At 36.9% G+C, this 21,087-nt stretch overlaps 1 protein-coding gene across 4 annotated transcripts in view; it reads left to right on the plus strand.

Annotated features, from left to right (window-relative positions):
• The window catches only part of Btbd9 (BTB domain containing 9), a 402,045-nt gene that overhangs the window by 47,535 nt on the left and 333,423 nt on the right, over nt 1-21,087 (plus strand). For all 4 annotated transcript variants that reach the window (XM_078020077.1, XM_021721934.3, XM_005318735.4 and 1 more), the window contains 2 exons: nt 8,830-9,049; nt 11,448-11,567. In XM_078020077.1, the coding sequence (XP_077876203.1) occupies nt 8,830-9,049; nt 11,448-11,567 (340 nt within the window). The remainder of the gene's footprint in view (nt 1-8,829; nt 9,050-11,447; nt 11,568-21,087) is intronic.

Here is a 21,087-nt window from a genome sequence, read left to right on the forward strand (position 1 = left end):
ACCTGGTTATCCTAAATTCACCGAAAGTTTTATTTGCATCTTTTGTCATTTGTAGCTACTCGCTACAAAACCATAGTGCAGGTATAAATGGTATGTGTAGGGCTAAACATCTCTAGTTCCTATGGAATATCTTTCCTGTTATTATCTATGAATTCTTCCTGAGATTTATTAGACCCCCACATGAATATTTCTAGTCATTCCTGGACAAATTTCATCTATTCCCCAGAATATCAGAAATCATTTTTCTGAAAAGCTGCTTTGCATCCTAAGACCTTTCTTCTCTTCCTCCATCAGAGAAGTACTTAGTACATGCTGTGTATATATTTTGGTATTACAGATATGGAGATTCTAAATAACTGCCCTGTTATTTAACATTGATACGGCATTTTCAATACTTATGTGGTAAATTTTTTTATTAGTGAAAATAATAGCAATTAACACTTATCAAATGCTTACTGTGCAGGGAGAACAGGTCCTTCCAACCTGACCATTTAGATTTCATAGCTCTTTGTGAGGTAGTTCTTATGTTTAACTAATTTTACAAATGAGAAAGCACAGAGACATTAGTAACTTGCCCAAGGTCATACAGGAAAACAAGGAGCCAAGAATCAAACCTATGTAGTTTGACTTCAGAGTCTGTGTAAGTAACCACTAAATTATGCTGCATAAGTGTAAAAAAACAGTCTCTACCTTTGATCCTTTTAATTTCATTGTGATATAAGATATAACTTGCATGGAAACTTAAATACAGTGTCCAAGAGGGTACATGCTATGCCATTTCAGAGAGAGTGGCTTAGAATGAGGGAGATTTCATGGAGCTTATGAAGCTCAAGTTTGATTTGAATGGCATCAGTTTTGGGTGAATTCAGGTGGGAAGACTAATTAATGAGGCTAATTAGATAGAGGTTAGAGCATTTGAGGGGCCACATCTAGAAGAGCCTGATTAGAATAGAAGGCTTATGGGGCTAGAGTTGTGGCTCAGTGGGTGGTAGAACACTTGCCTAGCATATGTGAGGCACTGGGTTCTATCCTCAGCACGACATAAAAATAAGTAAATAAAATAAAAGTATTATCTATCTATAACTAAAAAATAATAAAAAAGAATAGAAGGCTTATGTTGATTAATAATAAATTATGTATAGGTCATTTCAAGCCAAATCATGGAAGTCTTTGAAACTGCTTGGAATGTCCTTGTTATGCATGGGGAGCGCAGAGGGACAGCAGTAGGTGCACAGTTGAGGTCTGGGCAGATTGATCTGTGGTGTTGTCCTTGATGATTTGGAATAGGGAGTAACTGAATTTAGGAAGACCAGTGAGGAGGGCTTTTAATCTGTACACAATTGATAACAGTGTTATACCAGGTGGTGTCAGGAAAAATGGAAAATAATGGATGTATAGGAGGGATATTATGGAAAAATATTAGATTTTAGTGATTCAAGGGATTTAAAGTTGGGTACCAAATTTAGGATAAAGTTAACATATTTTTTCAAATTGAAGAAGCCAGAAATTCTGAGGCATTATTATTTTATGAACCACAAAGAAAAGAATATTGCCAATTAAATCATGGCACTCCATGATATCCTAATTTCAGAATTGTTGAAATTTGAAAGACATTCCTTAGAGTTAATGAAATATAGGCTGAGCTTGGTTTTTGATTTATTGCATTTGAGGGTTTCTGTGACATTTAAGCTGTAAATTCTGTCTAATGTTAGTCATTCTCTGAGTGATCTCTTCCTTGACCATGGTGTTAGACATGCTTGAAATACTGATTGATCTTAAACAGGTATCCTTAGCCTGGATTCATCTCCTGACTCATCAGATCTAGATTTCTTTTCACTAGGCATAGACAAAAAGTATTGATTTTTGAGGCCAGACAAACTTTATTTCTAATCCTGAATTAGTCATTTACCAGTTATATGATCTGGTAATAGAAGAGTTTTATTTTTGTATCTCCTACTATTGTTACAAGAATTAATTGAAATAAAGTGTACAAATAATGTGCAAAAATAATGTGTGTATAGAAAGCTCAATATAGAAAGCCATCATTGTAGTGTTGATATGTTCTTCCTCAACATCTGTGTGGAAGTTGTCCCATTGATCACATTATTTTAAACATATTTGTTTACATGTCTTGATCCTTGAAGGCAGAGATGATCTTTGTAGATCTCATTGATCTTTGTGTAATTACCATTTAACACACTTAATAGCATATAGCAGACTCTTGGTAACTGAATTAAAAAGAAATATCTGATAGGAAGTGGAAACACATTACTGTTGTTTAGGAAGCAGTCAAAGCTGGTGATAAAAAGAATTGAAACCTGGACTAGAATATAGAGAAAGAAATAAAAATCAAAGTCTGAGACATGGGGAAGACCTATGGCTAGGGGCCATAAGGTAGAGAAGGAAGGGTTGGAGAGGTGGAGAGACCACTGAGATGGAGGACTGCTATAGAGACTGAGGGGAGAGCTTTTATATGAAGGGCGTGGTTTATGGCATCTCATGATGCTAGGAGGTCAAGGCCAGTAAGAATTGAGAGTAAAGTTGTGAGTTGATAAGTAGTCTGAATGGAAGCCTGGCTACACAGGGAATTAGGCCATGTATGTTTGAACAGACAGCAGATAGGATGTGTCAGCTATCTGATATGTGGGGTAAAAGGTAGTAGAGAAACACTGTGGTAGTGGCAGAAAACAGATTGGGAGGGTCCAGGAAGAGGTGCTGGCTGAGGATCAGCCTTGGTTGAAGTGTGGGTGGATGGAGGGTGGGATAGTAGTTAATTTTAGACTTTCAAATCCTTGTTGTTGTATTCTTTCTTATGGAAACTCCCTGCCATCCCTTCTTGTTCTAGATTTGATCTGAGCTGCTGATAGGACCTTGGAATTGGATTTGTTAAGGGGACAGGCTTAGGACATGGCTGCAGGAATGAGGCTGTACTTTGGACATTTCACATAGTTACTGGTAGCTTGGATTTGCTCAGCTGGTACAAATAGGTATAAGATCTGGATTGTAATAAACCCATGAGATTACCTGTGAAAGGCATTATCAGCCAGGAGAGGCACTCGGTTATAGAATGATGCACTGATTATGATTATTGTTCATCAATGTTCAATTCTTCATGTTGGAATAATTCAGGGGGGAGCTCCAGGAACAGATAATGAAAATGTTTGATAATCTTTTATCTAGCTTCTAAACTTGAATAATGATTAAATAGCAAGCTGTTTTTTTCCCTGACTTTTCAAGTGTTTGAATAGTAAAATCAATAATATAAATACTAAGGAGGCATAGCATAAAGATGTTAATTATTTTCTAAGTCGTTATCCAAACATTCATGTCGTCATTGTTGTTATTATTAAAATTTATTTTTTAGTTATAGGTAGATAAAATATTTTATTTTTATGTGGTGCTATGGATTGAATCCAGTGCCTCATGCATGGTAGGTGAGTGCTGTACCTCTGAGCCACAACCCAGCCCTAGCATTATTATTACTTTTTAAAATATTTATTTTTTTAGTTGTAGTTGGACACAATACCTTTATTTATTTATTTTTAATGTGGTGCTAAGGATCGAACCCAGGGCCTCGCATGTGCTAGATGAGTGCTCAACCACTGAGCCACAACCCCAGACCCCCTAGCATTATTTTTTATCAAATTTCTTCAATTAGGAGAAAAGTTCTAAAGCTTCAGAATTGTTTCTGATGGCTTGAAAAGATAGGTCTGCTTACTTTGGAATTATTGACAGAATTTATTTGTTTGGTTTGCTCCTCCCTGGCCCTATGTTTTGTGTCTTTAGGGACTTTTCATGAAATGGAAGGAGGTCCTACCTTGGGGACAGGAGCATGGACTCTAATGCTTTTTCTCTGAATTCATTATATTTGATTAGTACAAGGTTTAATTCTTAAAAATGCATGTCCTGAAGCTTTTATAAAATTAAAGAGATATTTTTTCCTCCTTAAAAAAAGAAGATCCAGGGGATATTTTTAACTTACCAGTGATGACTGGTCTTTCTGGAAAGTAGTTTAGACTAGTTTTATGCATATATAATGATGAGCATTTATCTATACGGCTGGAAGAGAGAAATTAACTTTTTAATGAAATTATTTTTTTTTCCTTAGGCTATTTGAAATACCTGTAACATCTCAACATTTGGTTTTATCTTGGCTATAGAGAGATTTCTGTCTTGAAAGTTAGTGCTTTTTCTATTAAGGCTGAGTTACTTTGTTTTGTATATATCGGGCTTTAGACTTTGGGAAAGAGAACAGTAATTTCTTCTTTCTGCCTGTTTATAACAGGGAGCTACATCACAAATTCTATTCTCAAGATTTTTGTATTGGGCAAAAGTCAATTTATTGGTGTGTGTGTGTGTTTAAATTTGTCCGTTCACCCTGTGCCTGTTTCCATAGTTCTAGTCATCAGATGGGGAGCTTTGCTACTGTGATATTCTAGTTGTTTACTTGCCTAGGCTCCTGTTGGACTGAAATTCCTAAGGACTTAATTATGTCTTTTTTTTTTTTTTGCATTTTTCCAGCACCTAGCATAATTCCTGAATATAGACTTTTAAAATAAATAAGTGAATCCTTTCCTGATTTCTAAACTAGAATTTGCTTCATCATCACAGGAAGATAGTGCATACTGAACCTTTCATGCTTTTAAAGCTCTTGGACTTTTGTTGCTGTTGTATCTTCCCAGCTGTAGTTTGTTGTGTTGTGGAAATCCTGTCAACTAGGGATTCGTGAATTGTCTCTAATGAGCCTCTCTCTGCAGAGGTATTTAGTGTGCATAGTTGTGCTCTGTCTCATGAGATGGTGAGCTCCAGAGGGCTGGGTCCAGGACAGCAGGCACATAGTAGGCAGCTCAGGTCTTGTCGTTTTTTGTTGTTTAAATAAACAGAATGAAGTTCACATTTAGTTCTAGAATCTTTCTAGGTAACTATCCAAAGTTACCAAGTAAAGTCAGTGCCTAAGCTAAAATAAAAGTGCTGGACTTCTGCCTGCTGAGGCCCGTACTCTTCCTTAGTTTCTCCTGCTATGGATCTTTTAAATTTCCTCTTTGTGGTGTGTTCGAGTACTAGTATTGGTGATTGTGGAAAGGAGGCCTGTAGAGAGTGGGGATAATGGAGAAAACTAAGGTAAGACAGGAGTTGTTAAGAAAGTCATTTGTAATTCTGTGTTTGTTATGGGAAGTATCATAGGGAGGAGGATTCACACATTCTTTAGGGAAATCAGGATGGGGAGTAGAAGATGATTTAGGTGACAGAATTGGGTAAGGAGATTCCATTGAGGAGAGAACTAAGCCTGGATCCATATAATCTATTTTGAAGCTACATGTAATAGAGAGTCCAATAAAAGATGATGAAGAACAAAAAGATATTAAACACAGGATACTACTCCAGCACCACTCAGATTTTGGCACTATGTACCTAGGGACAGGTCCTGCCCCATTTTTCCTTTCTTACAGTTGATTTGTTTCTACTAGTATAGGGTTTCAATAATTTTTTTAATATTTATAAAATTCATTAAAATTATAAGTATAAAGGAAATCATGACTTCTCTCTACTATCTTATTGTTCCCTACCAGCTTGTATTTTTTGAGAACTCTTTTCTCTACCAATAGAGGTTACTAAGAAAATTCATGGTTTGGATTTTTTATGATTTGAATTTTTTTCATAATCACTTTTCCTACTGAATTCATTATTTAACTGTAGATTTTTTATAAAATACTGGGAGTTATATTTTTTCCAGAAAGATACTCAGTCTAGTTACCATGAGAGAATTTCCACTTGTATAAGTGTTCTCCATTTTGAAGCAAAAGATACTGTCAGAGAATGAATCTATCAAGAATGGCTAGAAAAGTTCTCAAGTACTTTTGAAATGAACTTCAAAAGAAGATCTGTACTTGTGAAAGAAATTTCATTTCTATTTAGACTTTGAGTTACAGTCATTTGAAACTCTTGTGCCTAGTATATTATTCCTAGCTTGATAAATTTTACTGCTGAAGAACCTTATGTTAAGAGAAAATCAAAGGTGGCATCAGTCTCTAAATCTGAAAGCTTGATGTTCCCCTCTTTGGCTTAAATTTATCTCCTGGTGGTGTCAGAAATAGAGGAGATGGTTCCAGTGGTCAGCAACCACAGATTTTGTGCCTCCACATTTTATTCCCAGCAAGGAGGGACAAAGTGGTTAATGATATATATATTATATATATATATATAATATATATATAATATATATATAATATATATATATATATAATTTTTTTTTTTTTTACCAAGTGGTTAATGATATTGAAAAGCACACATTTGAAGCCTTGTTTGCTTGCTTATAAAGTACTTCATCTCTAGATTGAAGGGGTCAGAAGGACCCATCTTGGTCTGATTTACCAAGTCACTCCCAGTGCTGCTTTTGCAGTACCTGGTATCAAATGAGTTCTCATAAATATCTTTTTCTTTTTTCTTTTTTTTTAACCTTTTTTTAAGTTGTAGGTGGACACAATACCTTTATTTATTTTTACTTGGTGCTAAGGATTGACCCCAGTGCCTCACACATACTAGGTAGGTGCTCTACCACTGAGCTACAACCCCAGCCCCTCATAAACTTCTTGACTGAAATGAAGCCTATGTACTTACACAGTACTTTAGCATATGTTGCTTGTAGTATAATTTTGTTTTTACAGCGACCCTACGAGATGGGTTAGAAAATGATTATTTATTGTTTTTAGATAAGAAAACACATTTATCTGGGTATGTTGACAAATACTTAGAATCTCAGTGATGGTGGAAGCCAAGACCAGCCTTAGCAACTTAGTGAGACCCTATCTCAAAAATTAAAAAGGATGGGGATGTAGCTCAGTGGTAAAGTAACCCTGGTTCAACCAAGAAAACAGATTTAGAGAGACTAAGAAGCCTCACTGAAGGACAGTGAATAATAGAGTCTGAATCTCAAATCTAGATTTTTTTTTCACTTTAAAATTCCACTTCTTGGGCTGGGATCATGGCTTAGTGGTAGAGCACTTGCATAGCATGTGTGAGGCACTGGGTTTGATTCTCAGCACTTCATCTACAACTACAAAAAAATATTTAAAAAAATCCCAATTCCCATTTTTATTTTTTTAAAAATCTGTATGAAATTGTTTCCTTCCTCTGGGTCTTAAGCAACCTTGGAGGGAAGTGGGGCTTAGAAAGAGAAAAGGTGTGGCCATGCCATCAGAAACCTCACAGGGAGGCAGCATAACACTGTGTTAAACGTGGGGCCCTGCAGACAGACTGCCTGGATTCTGACCTCAGCTTTGCTACTTGCTGGTTGTATAACCTTGGGCAAGCAAGTGCATTTAACTTTTCTCTGCCTCCATTTCTCATCTGCAAAATGGATGTGTTAGAAGTACTGTTCTCAAAGGATTTGGTATTTGTCAAGTGCTTAGAACAGTGTGTAGCACCTAGTATACGTATTACACAAGGTTTGTTAAATGAACAGGAAGAACGTGCATGATTATCGTAAGCTTATAGACCTTAGAAAGTCATCAGTCTGTGCCACTCAGCTTCTGATGGCAAGCAGCTGAGAGTGACTGCAGTTGTGGTTGCTGAGTCTCCTCAGTCTCTGGCTAGTTGCTTAGATCCCATTCCACCCTCCACTTTTCAGCTGTATTTATTGTCCTCTTCTGGAGCCATGCTGGTCCCCATTCTAAATGTTTTGAAAAACCAATTTTCCAAGAAATGTGCAGTGGTGAATTACTTATCATCTTTCCCCTAACACTTTGATTATAGCTCACACTTTACCTTTCTTCAAATCACAGAGCCAAGACATATGTGTGCCATGAGGATTTGGTGTTTACTTACAGTCTATAAACTTGTATAGTTGGCTTATTGTGTGTTTTTATATATATGTTTAATAATAGTAATGGCAGTTTTTAAGAGCATATTATCTGCTTTACAAGCATCACCTCATTCAATCCTTAAACAGACAGGGTAGTATTATCCTCTTAAGAAAGTGAAGTTTGAGAGGGTATCTTCCCTGAAGTGACATACGTGGTTAAAGGTGGAGCCATGTCTAAACTGTGCCTCCTCAGCCTCTTAACATGCAGCCTCTTTTCTTTTTATGAGAGTGTCAGTTTTAGAATGTTAGTATCTGGGAGACAGGTTCCAGAGCTGTGGAACATAATTTACATAGTAAACTTTGAAGTCCCAGGCACAATAGATGTTTAATAAATCTGATATTGGAGAAGGGAGAGAGGGATTAATAATAATCATAATACTGATTTTGATGACAGACTCTGAATTTTCATTTAAAAAAATTCTCAAGTGAGGTGAAATATATTTTCTTCTAGACATAGTCTTGGTTTTTAGTTAGATGAAGTGATCCAACATGTCCATGTGTGTCTCTCTGCTATGCTACATTGGAACCCTTCTTTCTCTTCTCTTATTAGATGTCTGACCTGTTTGCTTTGCTTTTGTATGTTGCTCTTAGTCCAGATGGCAGTACAGGTCATTCTACGTGCTATCTTTGTCCTGTAAATCTTAAATTAAAGCTACTAACAGAATGAATTCAGCAGAGCTGATTGGTTTATCCCAGTACATGCCTTTTCTAATATTATTAACTTTTTCTTAAAAAGATTTAGTTCCAGGCACATCGTAGGTGTGATAGTGACATTTCATTAGAACTTTGGATATTGTCTTAATCCTTACAGATCTTCTGTATCTTCTACCCTCATAGACTTGTCTATGCCATTTTAAAATTATATGCAGATAAGAGAATCATTTAAAACCTAGAATTTTGTCTCCCCCCCAATATAGAATTATTTAATAAGTAACCATTAACCTTGCTTTTTCTATTTTTAATTGAAGTTCCAGAAGAAAACATCGCAACTATGAAGTATGGAGCCCAAGTTGTAAAAGGGGAGCTGAAGTCTGCCTTATTAGATGGTGATACTCAAAATTATGATTTGGATCACGGATTTTCTAGGCACCCAATTGATGATGACTGCCGTTCAGGCATTGAGATTAAGCTAGGCCAGCCGTCCATTATCAATCACATACGGATACTCCTGTGGGACCGGGACAGCCGGTGAGTCATTAGAGAGAAACGGATATTTATGTTTGATGGAGGTAACCTAACTTTGCTTCCAGATAAACATCAGAATGATGACTAAAATGAATCATTAAAATCTGTAAAACCAAAGTAGATGGCCACAAAGTTAGGTTTTTTTTTTTTCCTACTTAAAAAGTAGTGAATATGTGTTTATTGTGGAAAATATCAAGAAGTACTCAGAAGAAAATAAAAATTGCTAGTAATCTTTCCACCCATTATTCAGTTTTTCATGTATTTAACTAGTGTGTTTAAATCGCCTAGACACACACACACACACACACACACACACACACACACACACACATACTCATAACACCTGCATATATAGTGTTACAAAATAAAGATAAAGATAGGATTTATAAAAGTTAACTTCATTTTTTAATTAATACATTTTAAACATTCTAACCTTTTGAGGATATTCCTCTAAAATGTTACTTTCAATGGTAGTCTTATATTGTACCTTTTAGGTTAACATTGTTCACTCAATTCCTTACTTTTGGATATTATAACAACCTTTTACATGCATTTTATCCTATGGATGAAGAAATTGTCTTTTAGTATGTGGATAAATATCCTCCTCAAAACAAAAGAAATTTGTGAAAAAATTTGTTGTGCTCCAGCCTGGGACCCATGTTCCTCAGTGGTTTCAGGATTCTGCCTTCCAGCCACTGGGATACTTTCACCCACAGTGACTTCTAGGGTCCATCCATGATGGCAGAAGTACCAGAACTGAATTGTCTTGCTGCTGCTTATCATTAACCTAAACCCTCCCTCCCAGGAAAGGGGCCCTATTTTTGCCTTTTTGGCCTGGTCATGAAGGGCTTACTAGTAATGGTGATGATGCCCTGAAATCCTCACGGGGCATAGTGTGTTTCTCCTGCAAGGCCACTGCCCTCGCCTCTTGGGCTATTTGAGTCATGTATGAGGAAATCTCTCTGAGATGAGCCGGGATTTCGCAGGTGTGTGGATGGACAAGGTCCCTGGGTTATCACTTTTGGTTTCCTTTTTATTAATATATATCCTGACATGTGTCTTGGTGGATATGATTTGATGTTTAATTGTAAAAGTGGAGCTAACTCACATCTCATTTCCAAGAGTCTCTGATTAAGAATAACAATATAATGATAATATTTATATGAAACTTTTCATTACTTATATGTGGTAGGCATAGTTCTAAAAGCTTGAACATTTGCTCATCTAATTAATGATGAAATTAGTAGAAAAGTACAAATTAATAAGAGAAATGGTTTGTGTGTTTGAAACACAGAGTACTTATCATTGTTTTCATAATATTAAATATAGGCCACTTTGTTTAAATATCTGTGTTATATTCACTGGGGCTTAACTTTACCATGGAACTGTTGTTCTTTTCTCACAAAAATTGTTATCATTATAAGAAGAGGTGAAAAATTCAAAATCTTAAGCCAAAAAGATTTTGACATGTTGTAAAATTATATCCTGGATTACTGATAACCCAGAGAGGTTCAATAAAAGGTTATAACCAGTTTGAGACTGAGTGATAAAATGAATGGGAGGTGAGGGTACAGCAGAAAATGAGGGGATGACACAAAATAAGCTGACCTTTTCTGGTCACAACTGTAGGTTGCAGGCTGACATTTATGGTCACCTAAATCTTCCAAGATTGTTCCTGTTGATATTACAGTACAAGTAATAACTGCATCGCAAATTTAAATTTGGCTTTATGACAAGGAATATAGATTTGTTGAGTATGGGACCAGCATGTAATGGAGCAGGGTAGCTGACTTGGGGAGGATGATGGGATATTTTCATTACTGCCAGGTTATTAGCTGGCTAGGTTTAAGTTGTATCCAAAGGAAACACTCATTATCTCTTCACCCATATCATTTATTTTTTTGCAGGCTGCTTGTGTGTGCTGGATGGTAGGAGACAGAGAGGCGGCAGGATATACACTAGCCTCTGTGGGGAACCATTCCAAGTTGGCTTTCCCCCAAGAGGGAAGGGCTAAGCACTAGACCAGGGACTTAGTGCTTCTCTGTTTTCTTTTTCCTCCCCTCTTTTCTCCCTATCAGCTCTATTAATCTGCTAATATGGTGTGACCAAGACATCCCTGGCCATATTTGAAAAGGAACAAATGTCTTGCTTGCTTTTGATATTTACTGAGCTGTGGTCCTTGTTCTTAAGCAGTTTGTGATTTGATGAGGCAGACAGACGAGCTGAGAGAGAATTCTAATACACTGTGGTGAATGATGCAAAAGAGGGATATACATAATTTTCATTGTTATAAAAATTTGTTGTACAGAAAATATAGTTAATTCTATATTTTTAGTACTTTTTAACATTTAAGTACAGCTTAGTATTGTTGTTTTAATGTCTTTTCCCTTTTGATTCATAGGTCTTATTCCTACTTTATTGAAGTGTCAATGGATGAACTTGATTGGATCAGAGTGATAGATCATTCGCAATATCTATGTCGGTCTTGGCAAAAGTTGTATTTTCCAGCTCGTGTCTGCAGGTTAGTTCTCATGGTTAATAAGTGATTTTGATTTTTATTTAAGGAGATTTGAGCTTTGAGATGGAGACTGCATTTTTCTGTGTTGTGGAAGAAGTTTTTCCGGGTATCAACTACCAAATACAACCCAAGGGAGAAAAAACTTAGGGAAAATATGGAAAATTATGCACCTTAATATTTAGAATGCAATATAGAACTATTCAACATGCCTTTTACCATATTTATGTGCAAAAATGTGAAGAATGAGAAGGGACAGGGAACACTTGAGAAGTGGAGATACCTTTGAAACTCCCTGCTGTACATGGAAAGCAGACTCGGTTAGGGGCATGTTCTTCCCACGGAAGCCAGGAGAGACTTCTGGAAGCTTTTCTGGCAATGCTTGGGCCAGTAGGAGGTTTTTGGATAGTGGGTGCATGTGTTCTGTCCTCTATGTCCGTGGCTAGATGGGTTTGACAGGACAGGTATTTTAGGTGGGATTGGGTCTGGGGCCCGGGATACTCGCTGCAGGACTTCATACCCACACCTTCCCTCCCAACATAGCACCTCAGCTTCTATTATTGTTAAGGTACTGCTTCCTCAGGTGAGATTGTTTTTTAAAATATTCTTTTTAGATGTTGGATGTGGATGGGCCTTTATTTTGCTCATTTATTTATATGTGGTGCTGAGAATTAAATTCAGTGCCTCACACATGCAAGGCAAGCACTCTACCACTGAGCCACAACCCGAGCTCCAAGATTGTTTTTAAAAAGCTACTGTTCTAATATTTTGTATTCTCCCTTTAGGTTTAAATCATTATTTAAAACAACTTTCTGAAATTCTGCAAAACTTACAAAATTCAATTGGAAATGGAGAAAGTGCTTAAAGGCCTCTGAAATTCTCTAGTTTTATTCTTTTGTTGTTTTCATGATGAAATTGCTCTCAAAAATTTCTTTAAATTTTTTTTTGTAGTTGTATATGGACAGAATGCCTTTATTTGTTTTATTTTTATGTGGGTGGTAAGGATCAAACCCAGTGCCTCACACATGACAGCTAGATGCTCTGCCACTGAGCTATAGCCCCAGCCCTCAGATATTCTTCACATTCAAGTAAAAAATCAGAGGCAGAAAACCCTTGATTCATTTAATCAGCTGTGACAGGGAGAGAGGGGAAAGGATATGACTGGAGTAACTAGAGAGAATGTGGAGCTGGTTCTTCCCCTGTTCCCTTCCCCAACTCCCCTGCAACCCCAGCTGACTTCCACTGTGACTGAGAGGATGTTCCACAGCACTTCATCTCCTGCTCAGAAGTCGCCTCATACTTGTTACACTTACAGGATAATGGCATAGGCTGAACTCTTCAGCCTGAGAACTCCACAAAACCTTTTAGCCTCTAGTACTGCAAAGAATGTTGCCTGCTTTTTTTTTTTTTTTTTTAATGGGTAAGACTGGACATAATATTGTTCCTCAGAATATTTGTTCTATCCTCTTGTGTGAAAATGAAAAACATCAATTTTATTTCCCCACAGAGGGACTAAAGTGACTGAGGTCTGGCATTTTTTTTAATCACAGAAGTTTTGAATGGATTAAAATAAGAGGGACAAGAAATTGAGTGAAGATGCCATATCTCTGAGCTGTCTAGGCATTTGTGGAAAGTGAAAGAGGGGACCCAACGTGGAGGAGGAGATCAAGTCTACATTGACTTGGCTTATTATGGTCTTATCGGATTAAAAAATAAGCAGTCAAACCATCTGATATATGGAGTGTATTTGATTTGAAATCCTAAGAATATGAATCCCAGAACGAATCATCGTGGCTCTAATACCAGCCAGGACAGTTTATGTGCTCTACCCACCTCACAGCCCCAGTTATTAGGAGGGAGACATGTGCCTGTAGTCACGATCTCTGCCTTTTAGAAAACATACTTTCCTTTATGTATTAATGGGTATTATTTATCCTTCTCTTCTTTTGTCTCTCCTGTCTGGCCTTGACTTTGGTAGTATAGTTTTTGTGTGTTTAGACCTTGATTGCATTTATGATGCTAGCTTTTGTCTTGGTATAACAGCTTCCTGCTCTGAAAAAAATTGAGCCAAGGTGGTATTCAAGATGGTGGTAATAAGAAAAGGAAGGAGTCTTGATACCCACACTACTGAGAAATATTTTTTAAAAACCTTATTACTTTATTAACAGCTACATATTCCATAAACTAAGCCTTTGGTAATTTTTAGAGTTTTTATAGTATTTTTAAATGAATCTAAGAATAAGTTTCTGTTGATTATCTAAGAAGGTCTTGGTGTTTCTAACAGTCATTTATGGACTGTCTAAACAGTGATCAACACACACTTCTTTCAGGAGTTTCACTTGGCAAATAAAGACTTTATTTCCTTAGCATGTTGAATGTTCAGTTTACATTATGTTAATTTGTGTGTGTGTGTGTGTGTGTGTGTGTGTGACCTTTTCTCTTCAGTGTTCTTTGCAAGTTTGTCTTGCTTCTGATACTAAAATTACAAGCGTTTAGAGGCAAGAAGTATAGATTCTAATCTTTTAGCATTTTGCATAGTACTTAGACTGTTTCCTTGTGTGCAGTAGATATTCTGTAAACCTGTAATTTTCAGTACAGGTTTCATGGTGTCAAGGCACCATGTAAGGAAGAGAAAGTAACATGAATACGTATATATGTTCTTTGGTAGATTTTTATCACTGTATTCATTAAGGCGAGTATGAATCCTGGAAAACTACCTAGAAGAGTAAATGGTTCTATACTGTTTGCAAATGTCACTTTCCTTCTGTTCTTCAGGGAAGTGAATTTTGAGGTCAATCTTGAAGGATATAATTGTAATGTATTGATGAAAGATTTTGTTCATTGCATCCACAGAAGAGATACTCCATGAATTGGGGAAAGGGAGATTACTCAGTCCTCTTTCTAAGTCCAGTAAAAACTGAATAGAAATCATCATTGTAATAGAAAAGCTATGAGCTGTGGAGTCAGAACCTCTCTCAGATCCTGATCTCATCTCTTGCTGACATTGTGATGGAGTTGTGTCTCTGAGCCCTGGTATCTGCAATCTTAAGGAGCAGAAGCAACACCCTCTTTAGGGAGAGTTGCATGGCAGCATATTTACAAGTACTAAGCACAGTACAGTGCTTGATTAGAAACAGAGGCTCAGTAAGTAACAGTTATTTTTATTATTTTTTTCTAATTTCTGAGACTATCAACTGGTGTTTGATCTTCAGAGGAGAATCATCTTGCCATTTTCTTTGGCCATGCTGACTTTCACTCAGAGGACACTGTTCCTTATTTCAGGAGCCATGTCTTTTCGGCATTTAATTTCGTCAGTCTGTATGTAGCAGTCCAAAACAAGTCTTAAAATAGTTCTCTTTATCTTAACAATCTGCCCATTTTTGTGTGTTTCCAGCAGTTTTTATATATTTTGTTTTTGATGAAATATTTTAAAAAGTTTTTGTAAAATACATAGTATAACATAAAATTTGGCATTCATATATCTTGTGCAGTGTAATTCAGTCAGGATTTACCTTGCTAAGATAGTGGATGTTATCTAATAGCAGTAAGGATAATGTCAGGCATCAAAGCTAGTGATTGCTCCAACCATGATAGTGAGTGGAGGGAAATGATTTACTCTTTGTCAGCTCTTTTTAGAGATCTTTGTGGGTTAAGTGGAAGCTGTTCTATGTAGCCCAAAACTTAGACCAATCATCCCCTTTAGTTCCTAGCCGAAGATGAAAGGGGCTTATCAATTCATGTGCAATCTTTTATGTGCTCTCAGAACTGTATTATGTTTTGTCAGCTGTTTCTTTCTCAGGAAGGCAATTTATGCTTTACCCTGATCTGCAAGCTTCACATTGCCATCTTGGTATCTAGTGAGCTCTCTCCTAGTCCTTTCCATAGTTTTTGTACATTGTGGAGACCAGGACTGAAGAGAAAATAACAGTAAGGAGTGGCAAATATCGTGTACCTTGGGGATTTTTAAAAAAATAGTATCTAGCTGTTTCTCAACTTGCTGTTAATTTATCAGCCAAATAATATTGCTGAAAATATAAGAAGACTTGATAACACCGTTGCTATAACAAAATATCTGAGCCAGGGTACTTTGTAAATAAAAGAGGCATTTGGCTCACAATTCTTGTTGCTGGAAAGTCTGTGCAACCCGGTGCCAGCCATCTAGCAAGGGCCTCCATGACTATGTCAAAACATGGTGGGAAAGTGGAAAGAGAAATGGCCATGTGTAGAAAAGTCCAAGCACATGGAGGGCCATTACGTCAGAACAATCCACTCTTGTGAGAATCAGTCTGATCCTGTGAGAACTACATTAATCCCTTCCAGGGTGGTGTCCCATGACCTAATCACCTTCCAGTAGGTCTCACCTCTTAAAACTCTACCCCCTTGAAACTGTTAGACTGGGGACCAAGCTTCTAGCACATAAACCTTTGGGAGACACTCAGAACATGTCCAGACCGTAGTAGCTTTCATGACTGGTGGCTGGAATTGCACATGTGATTTTGGGGTAAAACATGAGAGCTGAGGGAGAAGAATAGTAGAGCTAGAAGCAAAGTTCTCAAAGAGATGAGAATGGATGGCAGAAGTACTTACCTACAAGAGCTGGTCAGAGAGACGAGGAGAATTGGAGGAGGGTAGTTTACTGAAGCCAAGGCAGATGGGCTTGAGAAAGGTACAGCTTGACCACATGGCACGGCAGGGTGAACCTGGTTAGTGCAAAACATGGTTTCTTTCTTATATTTTTAATTGTCAGATGGAAATGTCTTTCATTATAATATTATCATGTAGCATATATTTTAAATATTGATAAAACTTGTCCTGTGTAAAGGCTTTATCCAGTTTTTTTTCCAATTGCATGTGAAAATAACTCTTCCTCATCAATGCAGACATTGTTAACTTTGTGCCAGTGTAATTAATTATGGTTTGTAAGATCTGCCTTTTTTTTTTTTTTGACTTTTTTTGACTTTGACAGTGAGTTAAAGTAATTTTGTTACTTCTTATTTAAAAAAATATTTTCTTGTGCATATTTTTTATGGATGATTGTCTTTTTTGCTGTGAGAACTATGCATAAATACATTGATACATTTATGTGTATATATCATAGGAATTATCTTTTTGCCTATCATGTATGGTGCAATTTTTATTAGTTTTTAGTGTTTTATTCATATTTTCTGCCATATTGAACGTTTTTAAAATTTTCACTTTTAAAATTTACTTAACTCTGTCTTTTTAAATGATTTCTTGTTTTACAGCATGTTTAGAAAAGTGTTCCTTATTCCTTACTCCATCATTAAAGAATGCTATATATCTCATATATTTCTTCTACCACTTAAATTTTTTTCTCTCTCTACATTAAATGTATCCAGAATATTTTCTGCATGTATTTTCAGGTAAGACCAGTCAGTTGACGAAAACCATTCATTTAATAATGATTCCTTACCACATTTCTTAGTGTGAGTGGCTCTATTTATCATGTGCTGAATTCCAGCCTATGTACTTCTGTGTTCCATTGATTTCTTTGACTATCATAGAATGTTTTAATTATTGTAGTTTCCCTTCACTCCATTTTCCTCTTTTTTTTACAATGAGAAATTACAATGTGCCAAATGTGTCATAGAAGAAAGAAAGGGTGTTACAGATGCCAGCCTGTCTTCTGGTCTCCGGGGTTACATTAGAGGCCGTAGTGATGATAAACATCTCACTGGAATGAATGGTTCTGTTTTCACTTACAACAAGAAATTTAGGCATGCTTCACCAGCCAAGGAAATAGATTTCTCCTCCTTTATCCATCTGTTTATTCACTCACTTATTCAATGAATAGGTGCCTACTTTGTGCTATACTTTGTGCTCAGTACTGAGGTCATAACACTGAAGAAGAACCCCTGGGGTTTCTGTACTCCTGGAATTTGGGAGAAACAGATATAAACAACATCAGAACACAAGCATTAGGAAGATGGCATTGGATAGTGACAGGGTGAAGGGAGGGAGGTTGTATTTTAAGGGGGTAGTCAGGGAAGGCCAGAGAGGGGAGTGGGTGTTTTAAGGGAGATGAAGGGAGTGACATTTCTGATGGTTATTTTCAACCCTTAGGCTTTCCTGGGTGTACGTGGAATGGTATTTGGAGTGGCTGGTCTACTGTGGGAGGCCTCATTAGATGAATACTAAAACTGTTCTGTTTTTTGCATAAGGTACTTTCATCTCCTTTATTGCTACCATACATTCCAGGTTTCCCCCTCATCCCTGCCATCATTAGATGCAGCATAACTTTTTTCACCCATTATCGTTAGATTCTAGTACCTACACTGTGCTGCAGATCTAGGAGACTTAAACAAATGAAAAAATAAGCATGCTATTTATGGAAGCGTCCTCCCTCTGCCATATTAACAGTGTATGAAAGCCTGTGTGTCTTCTTTCTTTTCTCTTTTGTTGCCTGTGGCTCCCTAACTGGGTGTTGATACATTTATTTACTTTTAAAGGCAGGCACTTTCACATTATTTAGTGGTTCACCAGGAGGGTTTAGAATCTTAGCAAAAGTTATGCTGAGCCTTTACTTTCTTTATGTATTTGGAGAGCTTCATAATTTAAGAAATGCCTTATTCAGATATAAAAGAAGCAGGAATAGTTTTACCTTGAAAAAATGGATTGAGTTCAATCCAGTTTCAGTTTTTCCTCTACCAAGAACTTGAATATCATAATTGAACTAGCATAGAGCAACCCTACTTACAGAGGAACATTTTCTTCTAAGAATGCAAAGCAAAATGTAGCCACATGGTGTCGCTAAATTATAACAATTTTACTTAGAGCCAAAGAGAATTTGAAATTTTTTTTTATAAAATCATATTTAAATATAAATTGTTCTGAAGCCTGTGATTTGTGAAATAACATGTGAAACTATTTGTACTATTTAAGTCTTCCTACTGATGTGGAGCATTAATTATGCCCCGAGTCCGTAAATGTACATTCAGGTGCTGGCTGGCCCTGGAGTCATCATCTGCAAAGCATAGTCTGTGGGCTTCTGCGGTACCGTTGTTCAGTTCATATAAATACGTTTTTTAACCTTCTTTTGGAATTTTAAAATAAATAGAAGAGTAACTTAAAAGGAAATATATTCACTAAATATTTATGAGAAATCAGAAAAGAGAAGAAAGGAGGAATGAGGATAAGAAGAGACTGGGTTGCAGGACCTCAGGGATGGGCAGGAGGGGAGCAGTCAAACATTTTTATTGAACATTTGCCACGGGTCAGGCAAATGCCATTCTCCTAATAGCCTTATGAGAGAAAAACCACTATCTTAACGGTAAAAATGAAGAAATTGAGCCCTGGAAAAGCTGAATTTATAACCAGATCTCTCTGGCTCCACAGTTGTCCCTTGCCACTGCTGGGTGTAAGGTAAAGAAATAGCTGGGCTTGGCTGGGGGTGTGGCTCAGTGACAGCACCTTAGCCTGCACCAAGCCCTGGGCTCAGTCCCCAGCACCAAATGAATAAAAGGGACAGAGGAATAGCTCTGTTTTGGCACAGGAGACCTAGAGCCCAGGAATGCTGGGAGAGAGGGCAGCCGTGACCACACTCTGGTGCTGGTCACAGGCACCCAGACTATAAGCGCACACATACTAATAATGATGAACAATTGAGGAAGTTTCCTTTTTAAAAATTCTCCAAAGAGAGTGTGGCAATCCTTTATCTAGATGTGTTTTGTCAGTTTGTCAATAGAGCTTTGAATTTTCCTGCCCCTTTGTTCCCCTTAAGATCATTTTAGACTTTGTTATTACAGAGTGAACTTGATGTTCTTTACTCCTGGTTTGTTGTGCTTTGGCTGTTTATAAACAAATTTCATATATTATGATTGAATTGCAGCTTTTTTTTAGTTGAGAGATTATCTGTTATTTTTACCTAGAATCTTCTTATTTTCTTATTAAGAAAAGAAAAAAAAACCCACAACAAAAAACCCCACTGTGTTTTATATTCAGTAAGACCTTTGAGAAATGGCTGTTTGTGCATAAGTTATTCAATTGAATCCAGGCTTTTTTGTTTTGTTTTGTTTAAAGAATAATAACATGTTGAGATCCTTTTGTGTGTAGTGGGGGGATTGGAACAAGAGAAAATAGATCAGGGTTGTCCTTTTCTTTTTGCATTTTGTTTTACAATTTTAGAATATAAATTAGTGTCTTAATAAGCCCATAGCATGAGATGATGTTAATGACACTAATAACCCATTATTATTATCATAAACAGCCGTTGTCTGATTTTCGTTCTAGAAGGATACAAACTATATTTGGTTCTGCGAACAGTTGCTTCCCAAGCAGTTAGGCCCAGGATTAAGTTTAAATTGAACCTCCCTAGTGAATCATTAAACATCCTTTTTTTTTTTTCATATTGTCCCTCAATACCACTTTATTACTGATAAGAGTTATTTATTCAGACATTCACCTGACAGGCATTTATTGAATACCTGCTGTACTTCAGGGATCTGGTTTAGGTACCAAGATACAGTCCTTCTCAAGAATTTAATAATATAGTGGGGATGACAACTTTCTAAAAACCGATAAAGTAAAATATGAGAGGAGTGATAATAGAGATATACAAGGATGCACTGGAGCATAATTATGGGTGGTCCTACTGCAGAGAGGATTTGAACTGAGTTTTAAAGGACCTAGATATCATTCAGGCAAATAAGGGAGAAAGGGTCTTCTGTATTCAGGACAGTTGTCATAGGCAGATCCTGCATTGGATTTGGCCAAATCTAAACCCTTCACTCAGAGCTCGCCTCCATTGGGTCCTCTGCTTCCCTACCTTTGTCTTTTTGTTTCTTATGGAAAATGCCCCTTTTGTGCCACCTATCAAAATGGGCTATTTACCATTTGCCCACCCATACCTTATCCCTATGTCCCTAAGCTCAGAGAATATACATGAATGACAGTCTCCTCTGTGTTACCTTTGATAAATGTGTCAGATATCTGGGATTTACTTGGGTTTAGTTAAAGTTATGTTTTAAAAAAATCTTTGAATAAGATTAAGACTCCCTGCAAAGAACTCTTAATTGGGGTATTGTCACAGAGAACAGTGAAAATTCCTAAGAAGGAAAGAAAAGTCCCCTTTTGGAGACAGGATTTGAGTTAATGTCTCTTTTGCTAAGCAAAATAATACATTCTTTAGGTTCTTCACTGTGGGGCATATGCTGCACGTGAGGAAGTGAATATTCATGTATGAGTGTTCATATTCCAGATCTCCTTTTGGAATTTGTTTTGGTACTACTGTTCTCCCAACATTTATTAATGAAACTTAGGAAACAACGATGGCATATACTGAACTATTAGGCCTGAGATGGTGGGTCTGTCAGGTAGAAAGCAAGGAAAAGAATAGAAAGCAAAGCCACCAAGAACCCTGGGCTCATAAGTGTAAGCCAGGACCTCTGGCACAGGGAATAGACACAAGTGAGCCATAGAACTGGGAACAGGACCCAGGAATTAATGAAACCTTGAGGAATAGTTTCCAGGATCTCCCATCAAACTTCTAGAGGGGATAAGAGTGTTC

This window comes from Ictidomys tridecemlineatus, chromosome 8 (assembly GCF_052094955.1).
Source record: "Ictidomys tridecemlineatus isolate mIctTri1 chromosome 8, mIctTri1.hap1, whole genome shotgun sequence".
Taxonomy (NCBI): Eukaryota; Metazoa; Chordata; class Mammalia; order Rodentia; family Sciuridae; genus Ictidomys; species Ictidomys tridecemlineatus.